General features: G+C 42.8%; 1 protein-coding gene across 1 annotated transcript in view; it reads right to left on the reverse strand.

The window, feature by feature from the left end:
• Positions 1-1,185: 1,185 nt before the first annotated feature.
• SLC7A13 (solute carrier family 7 member 13) overlaps positions 1,186-13,879 on the reverse strand; it is a 73,144-nt gene continuing 60,450 nt past the window's right edge. The window contains exons 3-4 of the mRNA XM_077270747.1: positions 2,960-3,324; positions 1,186-2,034 (exon numbers count right to left, since the gene is read on the reverse strand). Coding sequence (XP_077126862.1) covers positions 1,789-2,034; positions 2,960-3,324 — 611 coding nt within the window. The 3' untranslated portion in view covers positions 1,186-1,788. The remainder of the gene's footprint in view (positions 2,035-2,959; positions 3,325-13,879) is intronic.

Below are 13,879 nucleotides of genomic sequence, written 5' to 3' on the forward strand. Positions count from 1 at the left end.
AGCAACAGAGCCATCAATAGTACATGAAAATGGCACATAAGCATCATTAGTAAATAAATACGTCACTAGAACAATCATCAGTACATGCATATGTCACTAGAATCACCATCAGTACTTGACAACGTCACCAGAATCACCATATTAATCACCAAGTTAATATGTCAGCAGAACCTACATAAGTACATGAATACATGACCAGAACCAAGAGTACTTGAATACAAGAACCAAGCTTAGTATAATGATCTATTGGAATATCAAGTCTGCCCCATAAACAATTGTATCGCATGAACCTACAACCCTATAACTCCCAGTATGTCCTTAACAATGGTAAGGAGATACTGGGAGTTGTTAACAGCCATCATCAGAATGGGGACCATACAGGAACCACAGTATGGGGAGAATTAGTCAGAATCACAAATAAACATTTACATCCAGGCACCTTATAGGTTACATCTTCTCTGCAGTTGTCTCTTTCTTTTCATCTCCATCTTGTCTAGATGACTTTTTCACATCCACAGCTGTTCTCCGAAGACCTCCCTCTTCTCCTGTCTTTTGCACAAGTAGGATAACCAAATCCGTCAGCTGCAATGTACAAATACTCGCATAGGTGTATTCAAGGACTTATTTATTGAGTAAAGAATTTCCAGAAATAAATGAGACGTTTCGGTCAATACCTGACCTTCATCAGTCATCTGGATAGAGGAGATCTGTGTGGCAGCGCGCTGTGTGGGAGCCTGCAGTGCCCAATGTCTTAGCAGAAGCAGCCGCCGTGGAGCAGGGGCGCCAATTATCAGGTCTAGGGTACCAACCTCCGCTGGTAGGCAGGGATGTTTTAGTGGACACGTAGGGCGTCCTAGGCCATGTGTGGTGGCACCTGGGACTTCTTCAATACAGCTTATCCAGCCCACCTGTCACTCTCTGCCTCTTTACCATTTCACCTTTATCTTGGTACGTGCAAGGGGAGACAAGGATAGTGGCGCTCTGTTGGAGCACTTGTGACTGTACTTTTACTGAACTTATCAAAATAGTCATTTATGAAATATAGTTTGATATTATCTGTATGTGCATCACTATTTGTGCACTAAGGATTCTTTTTGTGTGATTTTAGAGTTTTCAATTAAATGTATATTTTAAGGGTTATATGTTTGCACCTTTTCCAGACACTTATAGCATTTTCAGAGTATAAACCAAAAATGTCTGTTACCAGAAGAAAGTCTTCTGAATGCAAGAAGATAAAGAATGCAGAGTTGGCTGCACACCCCTCTTGATTTATTGATAATGAAGGTCACCTTATTAAGTGATAAGGAAAATATCTGCAATGGGAGTACCTCATTACAATGGATGACTTGATGCAGCTTCTGGAGCTCACTTCCAGCTTTGCCGATGGCGGTGCGCTCCTGAAGATTGACATCTCGAGCCATTGTATGTAAATATCATTAAATTTATTATCAAATTCAGTAGAACATACGTAATATTTAATACTTAACTTTTGAAACTTATTTCTAAAAATTGCTGACCACAATATACTTTGCTATTAGATTTTTCTTTTTAGTTGCATTTTTTTTCCTGTACAATAGAACTGTGTCTCCAGATAAGACATATGCTATAAAGCAGAGCAAAACGACTTCTAACCTGTAGGTCACAAGATAGATTTATTTCATTTTTTCACTGGATATTACTTGACATTGAGTCCTGGCCTTTATCTACAGAAAGCACTTTAAAAGCTTTTATTTTTCTGCAAGTGTCCTTGATACAAATGGCTGATTTCATAGGATGGAAAATACAGGGCTACTCGGTTTTATAATCCTCAAAAATATCAGTTGGCGAAACGTTCAGCAGAAGTTGCAGAAAACAGGTGACTTTATCAAAGTATGGAATCTTTAACTTGAAATATACAAAGGGGATATAGATAATCACACTGCTGAACATGAACAGCAAAGCATAAAAATACTGGACTTTAGGGGACTGGATAATGGGTGCAAGAACCAGGAAGATTGAAACCGCAATAACTCCAAAGGCGATGGGAAGAAAGACCTAAAATATAAAAAAAATGAAGCTGATTATCATGCAAATACAATGCAGACATATTCTGTGTATGTATAAGTATATCCAGTCTAATGATACAATAATAAAACTTCATAAAACAATAGTCTGCTGTTGTCTGCTAATTTGCTGCTGCAGAGTGTCTGTAAGTCCTTCCTCTAGCTTTTGAAAAAACGTTACTAGTCTGTCAGAACTACTCATTCTGACAGCTCCCTCTGCTCATCATCTTCCTTCTCGGTGTTAGAGATAGCAGCAGGGAGGTGGAGATACTCACACTGTGGTCAGAGGAGAGAGCATGTGCAGATTCATGGAGGGGAGAAAAAAATAGGCTATAGAAAAGGAGGAAAACACATGAAATGATAAAAAAGGTTAGGACAGAAGCTGTGTTGATGTATGAACTAATAAAGACAGCAGCCTTCTGTATATACATAGGATGCACAACCAGCCTATATTACTGGGAGGGACACTCCAAGAGAAAAATCTGAAAATGGGATCAGGCCGTAAACTGCATATCATGAGATTTGAAGATGAATTAAAGTTAGAATTACACAGTACCCACTTTCTAAGTCTCAACTCTGGCCGAGAGATGAGGATTAATTACAAGAAACAGCTCTGATAATTGTACTATAACTGTGACAAGCCATGCACCTGTGCGTCTGTCATACAATCAGGATGAGACACACTTTTATCTATTGAAAATAAAGAATTTTTACAAATAGCAGTTTGTAATATTATATAACCTTTCTGAAGATTTCGTAATAATAGCCATGAACCGGAAAGCATGGTGCCATTGGACTTCCAAATAGAGGTAGAAGAACGAAAAATATTAAACAAATAATCATCTATAGTTGTTGTGCTTTTGTCCTCCCTGCAATAGCACTAATTATTACAATTGTGGTTTTGATGTTCACCTCACCTTGTAAGGACGTTCAAGATTGGGTTCTCGATAACGCAGTACAACCAGGCTAACACAAGTTAGTCCAACCAGAAGCCACGAGGAAAAACTAAAATAGTTTGTTAATGAAATAAGGTCAGAAGGAATAACAAAAATTGATGCAATTATTGTGGAAATGATCATAGCTGGAGCTGGAGTCAAGTAATGAACATGGAGCATTGATATGATCGATGGCAAATGTCCCTCCTTACTTCCAGCGTAGTTTAGTCGACCCAGCATAAACATCCCGCCATTTAGGGAACCAAATATTGAGACAGCCACTGAAACGGGGATGATCCAAGCAACAGATGGAATTGTTCTATCGGCCCACGTCACCGACACTGCAGCTGGAATAATAGAGAAATAGCATTCAACCTAAAGTGTAAAACAGATCTAGATAATTTATCAACAAAAATGTACATTTCATTATGTACCTTGTTCTTACAGAAGTACTCCAGCAAATGTTCTGCATATTTTATGCTTAAAAGGGTTGTCCAGGCATGAGGCTTAAGTGTGCAGTCACTTTATATGATTGGTATACTTCCGGGTACATCCTGAAAAGACATGTAAGGCCTTGTTCAATTCACTTGAATGAGGCATCGCATGTCTAGTTGGCACGTGACTGCATGCATGCAAATAGCCAGCGGACAATGCTGACAGCATACACACTGCACACTGTGAGGATTCACCAGTCTGCACCTAGAGAGTCTGCAGACTTGAGACCCAAGCCTTAACAACCCCTTTAAGAATCAATATTCTCAGTTTATATAATCCCACCTCTGTTACATTTATACATTTCCCCCCTTTGTAAAAGGAAATTGGGTCATGAAATCTCGATTCTGACTTCCTGTGAACTACACGATGACATTATCACTTATAAAACCCCTCCTGTCAGCTTTCAGACTCCTCCACCTCCTACCCAGCTCCACCCTATCCTTCTGTAAGTCCTCCCATGCAGCTATGGATGAAAACTTGTGAAACTATCTAGAACAACTGTCGATGTTGTCCAATGCAACAAATCAGCGCCCATACATCACATAGCATGTACTGAGACTGCAGAATACATTACATAGGACCCATTAAAACTGCTGTATACATCACATAGGATACATGGAGACTACAGTATACATCACATAAGTTACACTGAGACTCTGCTGTATATACATCACCTTGCATACACTGAAACTGCTATATACATCACATAGGATACACTGAGATTTCTGTACACATCACATAGCATACACTAAGACTGATGTATACATCACAAAGGGTACATTGAGAATGCTGTATACATGACGTAGGATACACTGATATTGCTGTGTACATCACACAAGATTCATGGACACTGTGCTGTATACAGAGTACAACTATATATGAAAAGTGACTGAGTAAATGCAAAATACATTTTTAATAAGACTATTTCATTTATTGAAAGGATAAAGTAATTTGTGTAACCATCCTGTGCAAAAATTTAATTTTGCAACTGCTGCAACCAAACTCTTCTGAAAACTGGAGATTTATTTAGCTTCTCTGTGAAATATTTTTGGCCAACTCTTCTTAACAGCATTAAATATATCTCATTTATTGTCAGTTTTCCTTAGATCATTAATACAAGCAAAGATAAGAAACTTATGATATTTCATCCGATTACCAAAAAATTCCATACTAATGAAACTACGCTCTTCCTCCCCTCTGTCTCCAACACTGATCACAGCAGGCAGTGTGCAGGAGCGCGGGATTCACTCCTCTTCACAAGGCAACACCCACTACTTCTCTCCATCAGGGGCCTAAAAGACATACTACCTCTAAGGACAAAACTTCAAAGAGCGATTGTACGAATAAGACCCGGGATTGGGTCAACACTCAACACGTAACTTTTGTTGCCTTAATATCCTGCCCAGAATAATTGTCTCTGTAAACATATCTGCCTGATTACACGTTTGAAATCCCGTTTGAAGTAGCTTCCTCTGTGTCTTCTGGACATTGCACACAGAAAGAAGAGGAGCTCCTGCTCCCCTATCACTATTTGTGCATAGAAACAGCAGCATGAAGGACAGATAAAGAAAAGAGACTGTAGACTTAACAAAGGTATCATTCTTTACAGTTACAGTAGTCAAGCCATAGAATAGAATATTCTAATTCTAGAAATAGTAATGGCTGACAATGAGTCAGAATTAAAGATGAGTGAATCTTTTGAAATTTGAATTTGCTAACCTAGCCGAATTTTCCCCCGCAAAAATACATTTGCAGCAAATATTCACAAACTTTGACAAATTTCCACCAAAACATGTGTGTGACTCTTTGTACTGGAAAGCTTGTAATTACATATGTGGGGGAGGAAGAGAGACAGAGGGTGACCCTGCTGACCATAAGAGCTTACACTCTACAAGAGGCAGTGAGAGAGAGGACCTCACTCACTATGAGAGCTTACACTCTACAAGAGAGAAAGAGAGAACACTGCTGATCTTAGCAGCTAACACTCTACAGGAGAGAGAGAGAGGACCCCACTGACCATAAGAGCTTACACTCTACAGGAAAGAGAGAGAACACCGCTGAACATAGCAGCTTACACTCTACACGAGAAAGAGAGAGGACCCCACTGACCATAAGAGCTTATGGTGCACCCACTAGTGCCGTGGGGTACCCGGGCCGGGTCTGGTGGTCATTAAAGAGATAGTCATGGTGGCAGTGACCTGGTTCAAGGGGTTGTTTTGGAAGAGAATAAAGAATGTTCGTGACACCACCTGTGGTATTCGGTCAGGGGTGACCGACGCTGCTTAAAGGGGTCCACTTGGTAAGGTGGTATTGCAGCAGGGATTGTATGATTTCCCACAGGTGAAGCTTAGTCCACAGGGCTCCCGGTGTAGTGGGCAAAGATGATAGATGGTATAGTGCCAGAAAGTGTCAAGACTCTGAACATTTTTATTACCTTTTGTGCATTACTGCCCTTTTCCAAGATGGCATCTTTGGTCTCATGTGCACTGTGTCTTCCTGCTATAAAACTCCACCCCAGCCTTCAGTCTGTGCTAGAGTATTCTGCCTTGCATCCAGCTCCTGACCCTGTTGACTCCCTGGCTGTATACCTGCTCCTGTGAACCTGTGTGGTGATCCTGCTACTCTGCTCTGAGTTCCTGCTGCATACACCAGTTTCCAGTAATCCTCCTTCATCTGCTGCTTGTGTTTACTTCCATCTGCATTTGCTGGACATGTAAGCTGTTGCTGCTCTGCTTAAGCCTGAGATTATCAGCCAGGCCTTCCTGGTTGTGCTAAGATATTATTTGAACTGCCTTATAAGCATAGCTATCTGTGTTTGGACTAAAACAAGGACTTATTCGTGTCAAGTATCCTCAAGAATAATTGTGCTTCATAGACTTTCTGCGTGATTGCATTTTCCTCTGAAGTTCCCTATAGACTGTTTAAGCTGCTTTTAATATTTACACCAAGTGTTGTGGACTTGAGTTTCTCTCTGCACCTGTTTGAATCACCGTGTGATAATATAGACTTTACCACTTATAAAACTGTGTCCTGTAGTTGTCTTGTTCCATGCAAAGAGTCTCCTGAGTTATCCCCTATAATTATTACAGGATACTCTAGCCAGAAAAGAGGAGACTGCTTGAACAATGACTGCAGAGAGCAGATTAGAGCAGGTTTTTTCCATAATTAGATCACTGCAGAAAGATGTGAAAGGTCTGCAAAAGAAGTTTGGAAGCTTTGAACACAATCAACAAGTGTTTGGACAAACTTTGCAAGACTTAAGCACCCGCATGGCAGCCCAGGAAAACAAACTTGCTGGCATAGAGTCCCAGTATGGATGGGCTTTTCAGGACATAAGCACGCAAATAGCTGCACAAGCGACTTTACCCTCTGGGCAACCGCCACCAGCTAACCCACATAAGTTGACCCCATTCAGATTTAATGGTGATCGCGACAAATTTCGTGGCTTTGTGAATCAATGTATGCTATATTTTGATGTGCATGCTGACCGTTTTCCTACTGATAGATCCAAAGTATTGTGTGTAATAATGCTGCTGACCTCACGAGCGCTCGCCTGGGCAAATCCAATGATTGAGTCTCGTGACCCACGGTTAAATAACTTGGATGATTTTTTGGCCGCTATGGCATTAATGTTTGATGATCCTAATCGCCGTGCAACCGCTAAATCTGCTTTATTGCCTTTACGCCAGGCTAAACGTTCTGTTATTGAGTATGCTACTGAATTCAGGAGATTAGTGGTAGACACCAATTGAGACAGTTATGCACAATTGCCTATTTTTAAAAGGGGTCTGTCTAGTATTGTAAAAGATGAATTAGCTCGCTCTGAGTCACCACAAGAGCTAGAAACATTTATGCAGCATTGTGTGCGCATAGACATTCGCCTTACTGAGCATAAGCAGGATAAGTTTGCTGCATATAACCGTATTTCTAACTTTTCCCTTCCTTCCAAAGAGCCTGCAGGTAAAACCTCTCGGGAGGTGGAGGAGGTGCCCATGCAAATTGATTCCGTTCAGAGGCGTGAGATTAATGAGCGCCGGGAGCATTGCCTTCTTGACTTGAAAGTCTATGTTTCTACTGCGGTCAGTCTGACCACTTTTTAATCAACTGTCCCAAGTGTCCCAAGCGGCCTAACAAGGTGCTAGCAGCGGTAGGAGAATATGACAACTGTGATGATGAATCTGACATCTCTGAATGTAGCCTGCCTTTAAACGCTGTATTCCATTCACTTTCTATGACTTCACCCCCCAAGGAGCTTAAGGAAAAGAACTCTCACTGTTCTCTGCCTATTAAGATCCTGTGTTCAGGACAGTGGATTTCCAGTGCAGCTATGATTGACTCTGGTGCAGGTGGCAATTTCATGGATATCGCATTTGCCAAGGAACATGGTATTGAAATTCAGCAAAGAGCCTCTCCAATTACCATGGAAACAGTGGATGGGTCACCTTTAATCTCTGGGCCCGTGGATCAGGAGACCATACCCCTTGAAATTTTGTTGGAGCCTAATCATCAGGAGCAACTTTCTTTCTTGCTAATTTCTTCTCCTCATTTTCCTGTGATTTTAGGCATTCCTTGGTTGCGTTCTCAGAACCCAATTATCAACTGGGAGACCAAGGAGATTATCTTTCCAACAAGGAGCAACTCAGCATTAACTGAAGCTGTCCCCGAGTCCACAGCTACGGAACCAACTGTACAGGTATTTACTTTACCTTCAGCATATAAAGAGTTCTCTGACATCTGTGACAAGAAGAATGCAGATCAGCTTCCTCCACACAGGCATTATGACTGTCCTATTGAGATGCTTCCTGGGGCAGCTATTCCTTTTGGTAACGTATACCCTTTGGCGGCACCTGAGCTCCAAGCCTTAAAGGAGTATATTGATGAAAATCTGGCCAAGGGCTACATACATCCTTCTTCCTCACCAGCAGGGGCACCTATATTTTTTGTAAAAAAGAAGGATGGGACCTTGAGACCCTGTGTTGACTATCGGGAACTCAATAAGGTAACCATACAAAACCGTTACCCTTTGCCTCTGATTCCCCAATTACTGGAAAGAGTCTGCCATGCTAAGGTGTTCTCTAAACTGGATCTTCGTGGGGCTTATAATTTGGTGCGTATTCGTCCAGGGGATGAGTGGAAGACAGCATTCAGATGCCGGTATGGACACTTTGAATATCTTGTGATGCCCTTCGGGCTTTGTAACGCCCCTGCAACGTTTCAACACCTTGCTAATGACATTTTCAGAGATTTGTTGGACCAGTTTGTGGTGATCTATTTTGACGATATTCTAATCTTTTCTGACTCTCTACAGGAACATGAAGAACATGTCAAAGCTGTTTTAAGATGTCTGAAAGAGAACCATCTGTATATCAAGCCGGAGAAATGCGAGTTCCATCGTTCTGAGATACAGTTCTTAGGTTATATCATCTCTCCCCAGGGGCTGAACATGAAATCTGGTAAGATTCAGGCTATCCTTGACTGACCGGTACCCAAGAACGTTAAGGAGGTGCAACGTTTTATTGGTTTTGCAAATTTCTACAGATGTTTTATTTGAAATTTTTCTGATATTGTCCGTCCCATTACTTCCTTGACAAAGAAGGAAAAGCCCTTTAAGTGGTCATCACAGGCTCAAGAAGCTTTTGATCGGCTTAAGATCTGTTTCACCTCAGCACCGCTGTTGATACACCCAGATCCAACACTTTCTTTCATTGTGGAGGTGGATGCTTCTGATAATGCTTTGGGGGTTATTCTCTCCCAAAGAACTGGAGAGAAGGGTCTGCTACATCCTTGTGCTTTCTTTTCCCACAGACTAACCTCAGCAGAGAAGAATTACGACGTGGGAGACAAGGAATTGCTGGCTATTATTTCAGCTTTCAAAGAATGGAGGCATCATCTGCAAGGAGCTGCACAACAGATTATAGTGCTAACTGACCATCGCAATTTACAGTTCCTTAGATCCGCTAGATGTCTTTCTCCACGTCATGCTCGTTGGAACTTTTTTTTAAATCAATTTTACTTTGTTATCTCGTACCGTGCAGGTTCTCGTAATGGGAAGGCTGGTGCTTTATCCCGAATCCATGCTGCGGATTCCGTACCTGGAGCCCCGTCCAAGACCATTCTATCTGATGCCAATTTCATTGGAGTTATCCACGATCAGGACTTGTGGAAGGCGTGCAGGGAGACTTATGATGGTGATGTATTTCTGGAAACAAAAAACAACACGGTAATTATATAAATTCCTGTTGTTCACACTTATCTGTATACACATCACCTCAACGCGTTTCCCTCCCACGATACAGTTCCTCAGGAGGCCTGTGGGAATATCAGTGTCCTACCGACATCAGATCAAAAAATAGCGCCTGGTTGCAGGTGATGTATTTCTGGCCAACCCACCTGTGAATATTAATCTTGTCTTTTAGGGTGGCATGTGGTTCAGAGATCGACGTATCTATGTCCCTGAGGTCATCCGTCTGCAGATCCTCAAGTTGGTACATGACTCCAAGTTGGTTGGTCACAGGGGGGTACAGAAGACACAAGAGTTCCTGAGCCGATTCTTCTGGTGGCTAACTTCCCTCAAGGATACCAAGGACTATGTTCTCTCTTGCGAGGTATGTGCTTGCTACAAGACTCCCCATGTGGCACCTACGGGTCTTCTGCAAACATTAACTGTTCCATCCCGCCCTTGGGGGTCTATATCAATGGACTTTATTGTGGAGTTGCCTACATCAGGGGGCATGAATACAATCATGGTGGTAGTTGATCGCCTGACTAAAGCTGCTCATTTTGTTCCGTGCAGCGGCCTCCCTTCAGCTAAAGATACAGTGAACTTGGTTATACAGAATGTCTTTCGGTTGCATGGGGTCCCGGATGAGATCATCTCTGACCATGGAGTACAGTTCACTTAAAGATTCTGGAAGGGGTTTTGCTCTGCACTCAATATTAATGTCTGTCTCTCTTCCACTTACCATCCCCAGACAAATGGTCAGATTGAGCGGACCAACCAGACGCTGGAACAATATCTAAGATGTTATGTCAGCCATCTCCAGGATGATTGGTTGGAGTTGCTGCCGTTAGCCGAATTTTCATATAACAATTTTCAGAGCGCCTCCACTAAATTTACACCTTTCTTTGCCAATCTGGGTTATCATCCGTGTATCCAATTAATTCTCCGGTTCCGGCAGTGGAGGAAAGGCTGACTGCGATGAGGCAAAATCTGGAGGTTCTGACGGAATCCCTGACCACAGCTCAAGAACGTTATAAGAGATCGGCTGATAGATTCCGTAAACCTGCACCCATGTTCAAGGTAGGTGATTCCGTGTGGTTAGCAACTAAGAATCTGAAGTTAAACGTTCCTTCACAAAAACGTGAACAGAAATTCATTGGCCCTTTCAAGATCAACGGTATTGTGAGCTCTGTGGCCTGCCGGCTGAAGCTGCCTAGGACTATAAAGGTACACCCAGTTTTTCATGTATCTTTACTAAAGCCTGTATCTCCTAATACCTTCCAGGGACGTGTTGTGCCACCTCCGCAGCCTGTAGTGATTGATGGGCAAGAACAATTTGTGGTGGAGGAAATTATTGATTCCAGGATTCGCAGGAATCGGCTCCAATATCTGATAAGATGGCACGGATATCCCCCTGAGGAAGACTCTTGGGAACCTGTGGAAAACATCAATGCCCAACAGAAGATTTCTCGTTTTCATCAGAGATTCCCTGAGAAACCAGGTCCAGGATCATCCTGAGGCCGCTTCTAAGGAGGGAGTAATGTCAGGACTCTGAACATTTTTATTACCTTTTGTGCATTACTGCCCTTTTCCAAGATGGCGTCTTTGGTCTCATGTGCACTGTGTCTTCCTGCTATAAAACTCCACCCCAGCCTTCAGTCTGTGCTAGAGTATTCTGCCTTGCATCTAGCTCCTGACCCTGTTGACTCCCTGGCTGTATACCTGCTCCCGTGAACCTGTGTGGTGATCCTGCTACTCTGCTCTGAGTTCCTGCTGCATACACCAGTTTCCAGTAATCCTCCTTCATCTGCTGCTCGTGTTTACTTCCATCTGCATTTGCTGGACATGTAAGCTGTTGCTGCTCTGCAAAGACCTGAGACTATTACCCAGGCCTCCCTGGTTGTGCTAAGATATTATTTGAACTGCCTTATAAGCATAGCTATCTGTGTTTGGACTAAAACAAGGACTTATTCGTGTCAAGTATCCTCAAGAATAATTGTGCTTCATAGACTTTCTGCGTGATTGCATTTTCCTCTGAAGTTCCCTATAGACTGTTTAAGCTGCATTTAATATTTACACCAGGTATTGTGGACTTGAGTTTCTCTCTGCACCTGTTTGAATCACCGTGTGATAATATAGACTTTACCACTTATAAAACTGTGTCCTGTAGTTGTCTTGTTCCATGCATAGAGTCTCCTGAGTTATGCCCTATAATTATTACAGAAAGAATTGTAGGACATGATTCTATGGACAAGATTGCAGTCTCTTTACCTTTTACTGATGAATTTCCAGTACACAGGTTACAGGCGGTCTTTGGAATTCAGGCAGCCTGGAAGCGACTTGAAATCCCTTTAGCCAGATGGGGTTGGAAGCCTTCCTTACTGCACTGTAATGTGCATCCCTTGCTGCCTGAGGCTTCTCACAAGGTCCTCTCTCTCTCTGTCCTAGGACAGTACCCGCATTGCAGGCAACACGAGCCCTTTTTACAAGTGTCCTACTTGCGGCGACTCCGGGCTCTATATGCTGCTGTGCCTTCAGGTGCAGTTGTGGACAGGTGACTTGAAATCTCCTGCCCTCCAGTTTCTGCTGTGGGTCATACATTCCCACACAGCCTCGGACTCCTGGTGTCCGGTTCTTGCGCTTCAGCATGGAGGGAGCTTAGTTGAAGCTCCCCTCCAGCTCCTCACTTCTCCTGTGCTCCTCCCCTCACACTCTCCTACAGACTGCACTGTCGGGAGATGCAGAACCACGTGTCTGCCCAGCTCAAGCTCTCTTCTTGACTGACTGCTAACTCCTCCTCCAGCCAGAATATATAGGGAAGCTCCCCTGAAACCAGGTCTAGAGCTCCTCCTACTGGCCTGGAGTCAGAACAGTGTTGTATGTACAGTACAGACCAAAAGTTTGGACACACCTTCTCATTTAAAGATTTTTCTGTATTTTCATGACTATGAAAATTGTAACTTCACACTGAAGGCATCAAAACTATGAATTAACACATGTGGAATTATATACTTAACAAAAAAGTGTGAAACAACTGAAAATATGTCTTATATTCTAGGTTCTTCAAAGTAGCCACCTTTTGCTTTGATGACTGCTTTGCACACTCTTAGCATTCTCTTGATGAGCTTCAAGAGGTAGTCACCGGAAATGGTTTTCACTTCACAGGTGTGCCCTGTCAGGTTTAATAAGTGGGATTTCTTGCCTTATAAATGGTGTTGGGAGCATCAGTTGTGTTGTGCAGAAGTCTGGTGGATACACAGCTGATAGTCCTACTGAATAGACTGTTAGCTGTTTTTTTCTTGCCATAATACAAATTCTAAGTAAAGAAAAATGAGTGGCCATCATTACTTTAAGAAATGGAGGTCAGTCAGTCCGAAAAATTGGGAAAACTTTGAAAGTGTTCCCAAGTGCAGTAGCAAAAACCATCAAGCACTACAAAGAAACTGGCTCACATGAGGACCGCCCCAGGAAAGGAAGACCAAGAGTCACCTCTGCTTCTGAGGATAAGTTTATCCAAGTCACCAGCCTCAGAAATCGCAGGTTAACAGCAGCTCAGATTAGAAACCAGGTCAATGCCACACAGAGTTCTAGCAGCAGATACATCTCTACAACAACTGTTAAGAGGAGACTTTGTGCAGCAGGCCTTCATGGTAAAATAGCTGCTAGGAAACCACTGCTAAGGACAGGCAACAAGCAGAAGAGACTTGTTTGGGCTAAAGAACACAAGGAATGGACATTAGACCAGTGGAAATCTGTGCTTTGGTCTGATGAGTCCAAATTTGAGATCTTTGGTTCCAACCACTGTGTCTTTGTGCGACGCGGAAAAGGTGAACAGATGGACTCTACATGCCTGGTTTCCACCGTGAAGCATGGAGGAGGAGGTGTGATGGTGTGGGGGTGCTTTGCTGGTGACACTGTTGGGGATTTATTCAAAATTGAAGGCATACTGAACCAGCATGGCTACCACAGCATCTTGCAGCGGCATGCTATTCCATTTGGTTTGCGTTTAGTTGGACAATCATTTATTTTTCAACAGGACAGTGACCCCAAACACACCTCCAGGCTGTGTAAGGGCTATTTGACCAAGAAGGAGAGTGATGGGGTGCTACGCCAGATGACCTGGCCTCCACAGTCACCAGACCTGAACCCAATCGAGATGGTTTGGGGTGAGCTGGACCGCAGAGTGA

This window comes from Ranitomeya variabilis, chromosome 6 (assembly GCF_051348905.1).
Source record: "Ranitomeya variabilis isolate aRanVar5 chromosome 6, aRanVar5.hap1, whole genome shotgun sequence".
Lineage (NCBI taxonomy): Eukaryota > Metazoa > Chordata > Amphibia > Anura > Dendrobatidae > Ranitomeya > Ranitomeya variabilis.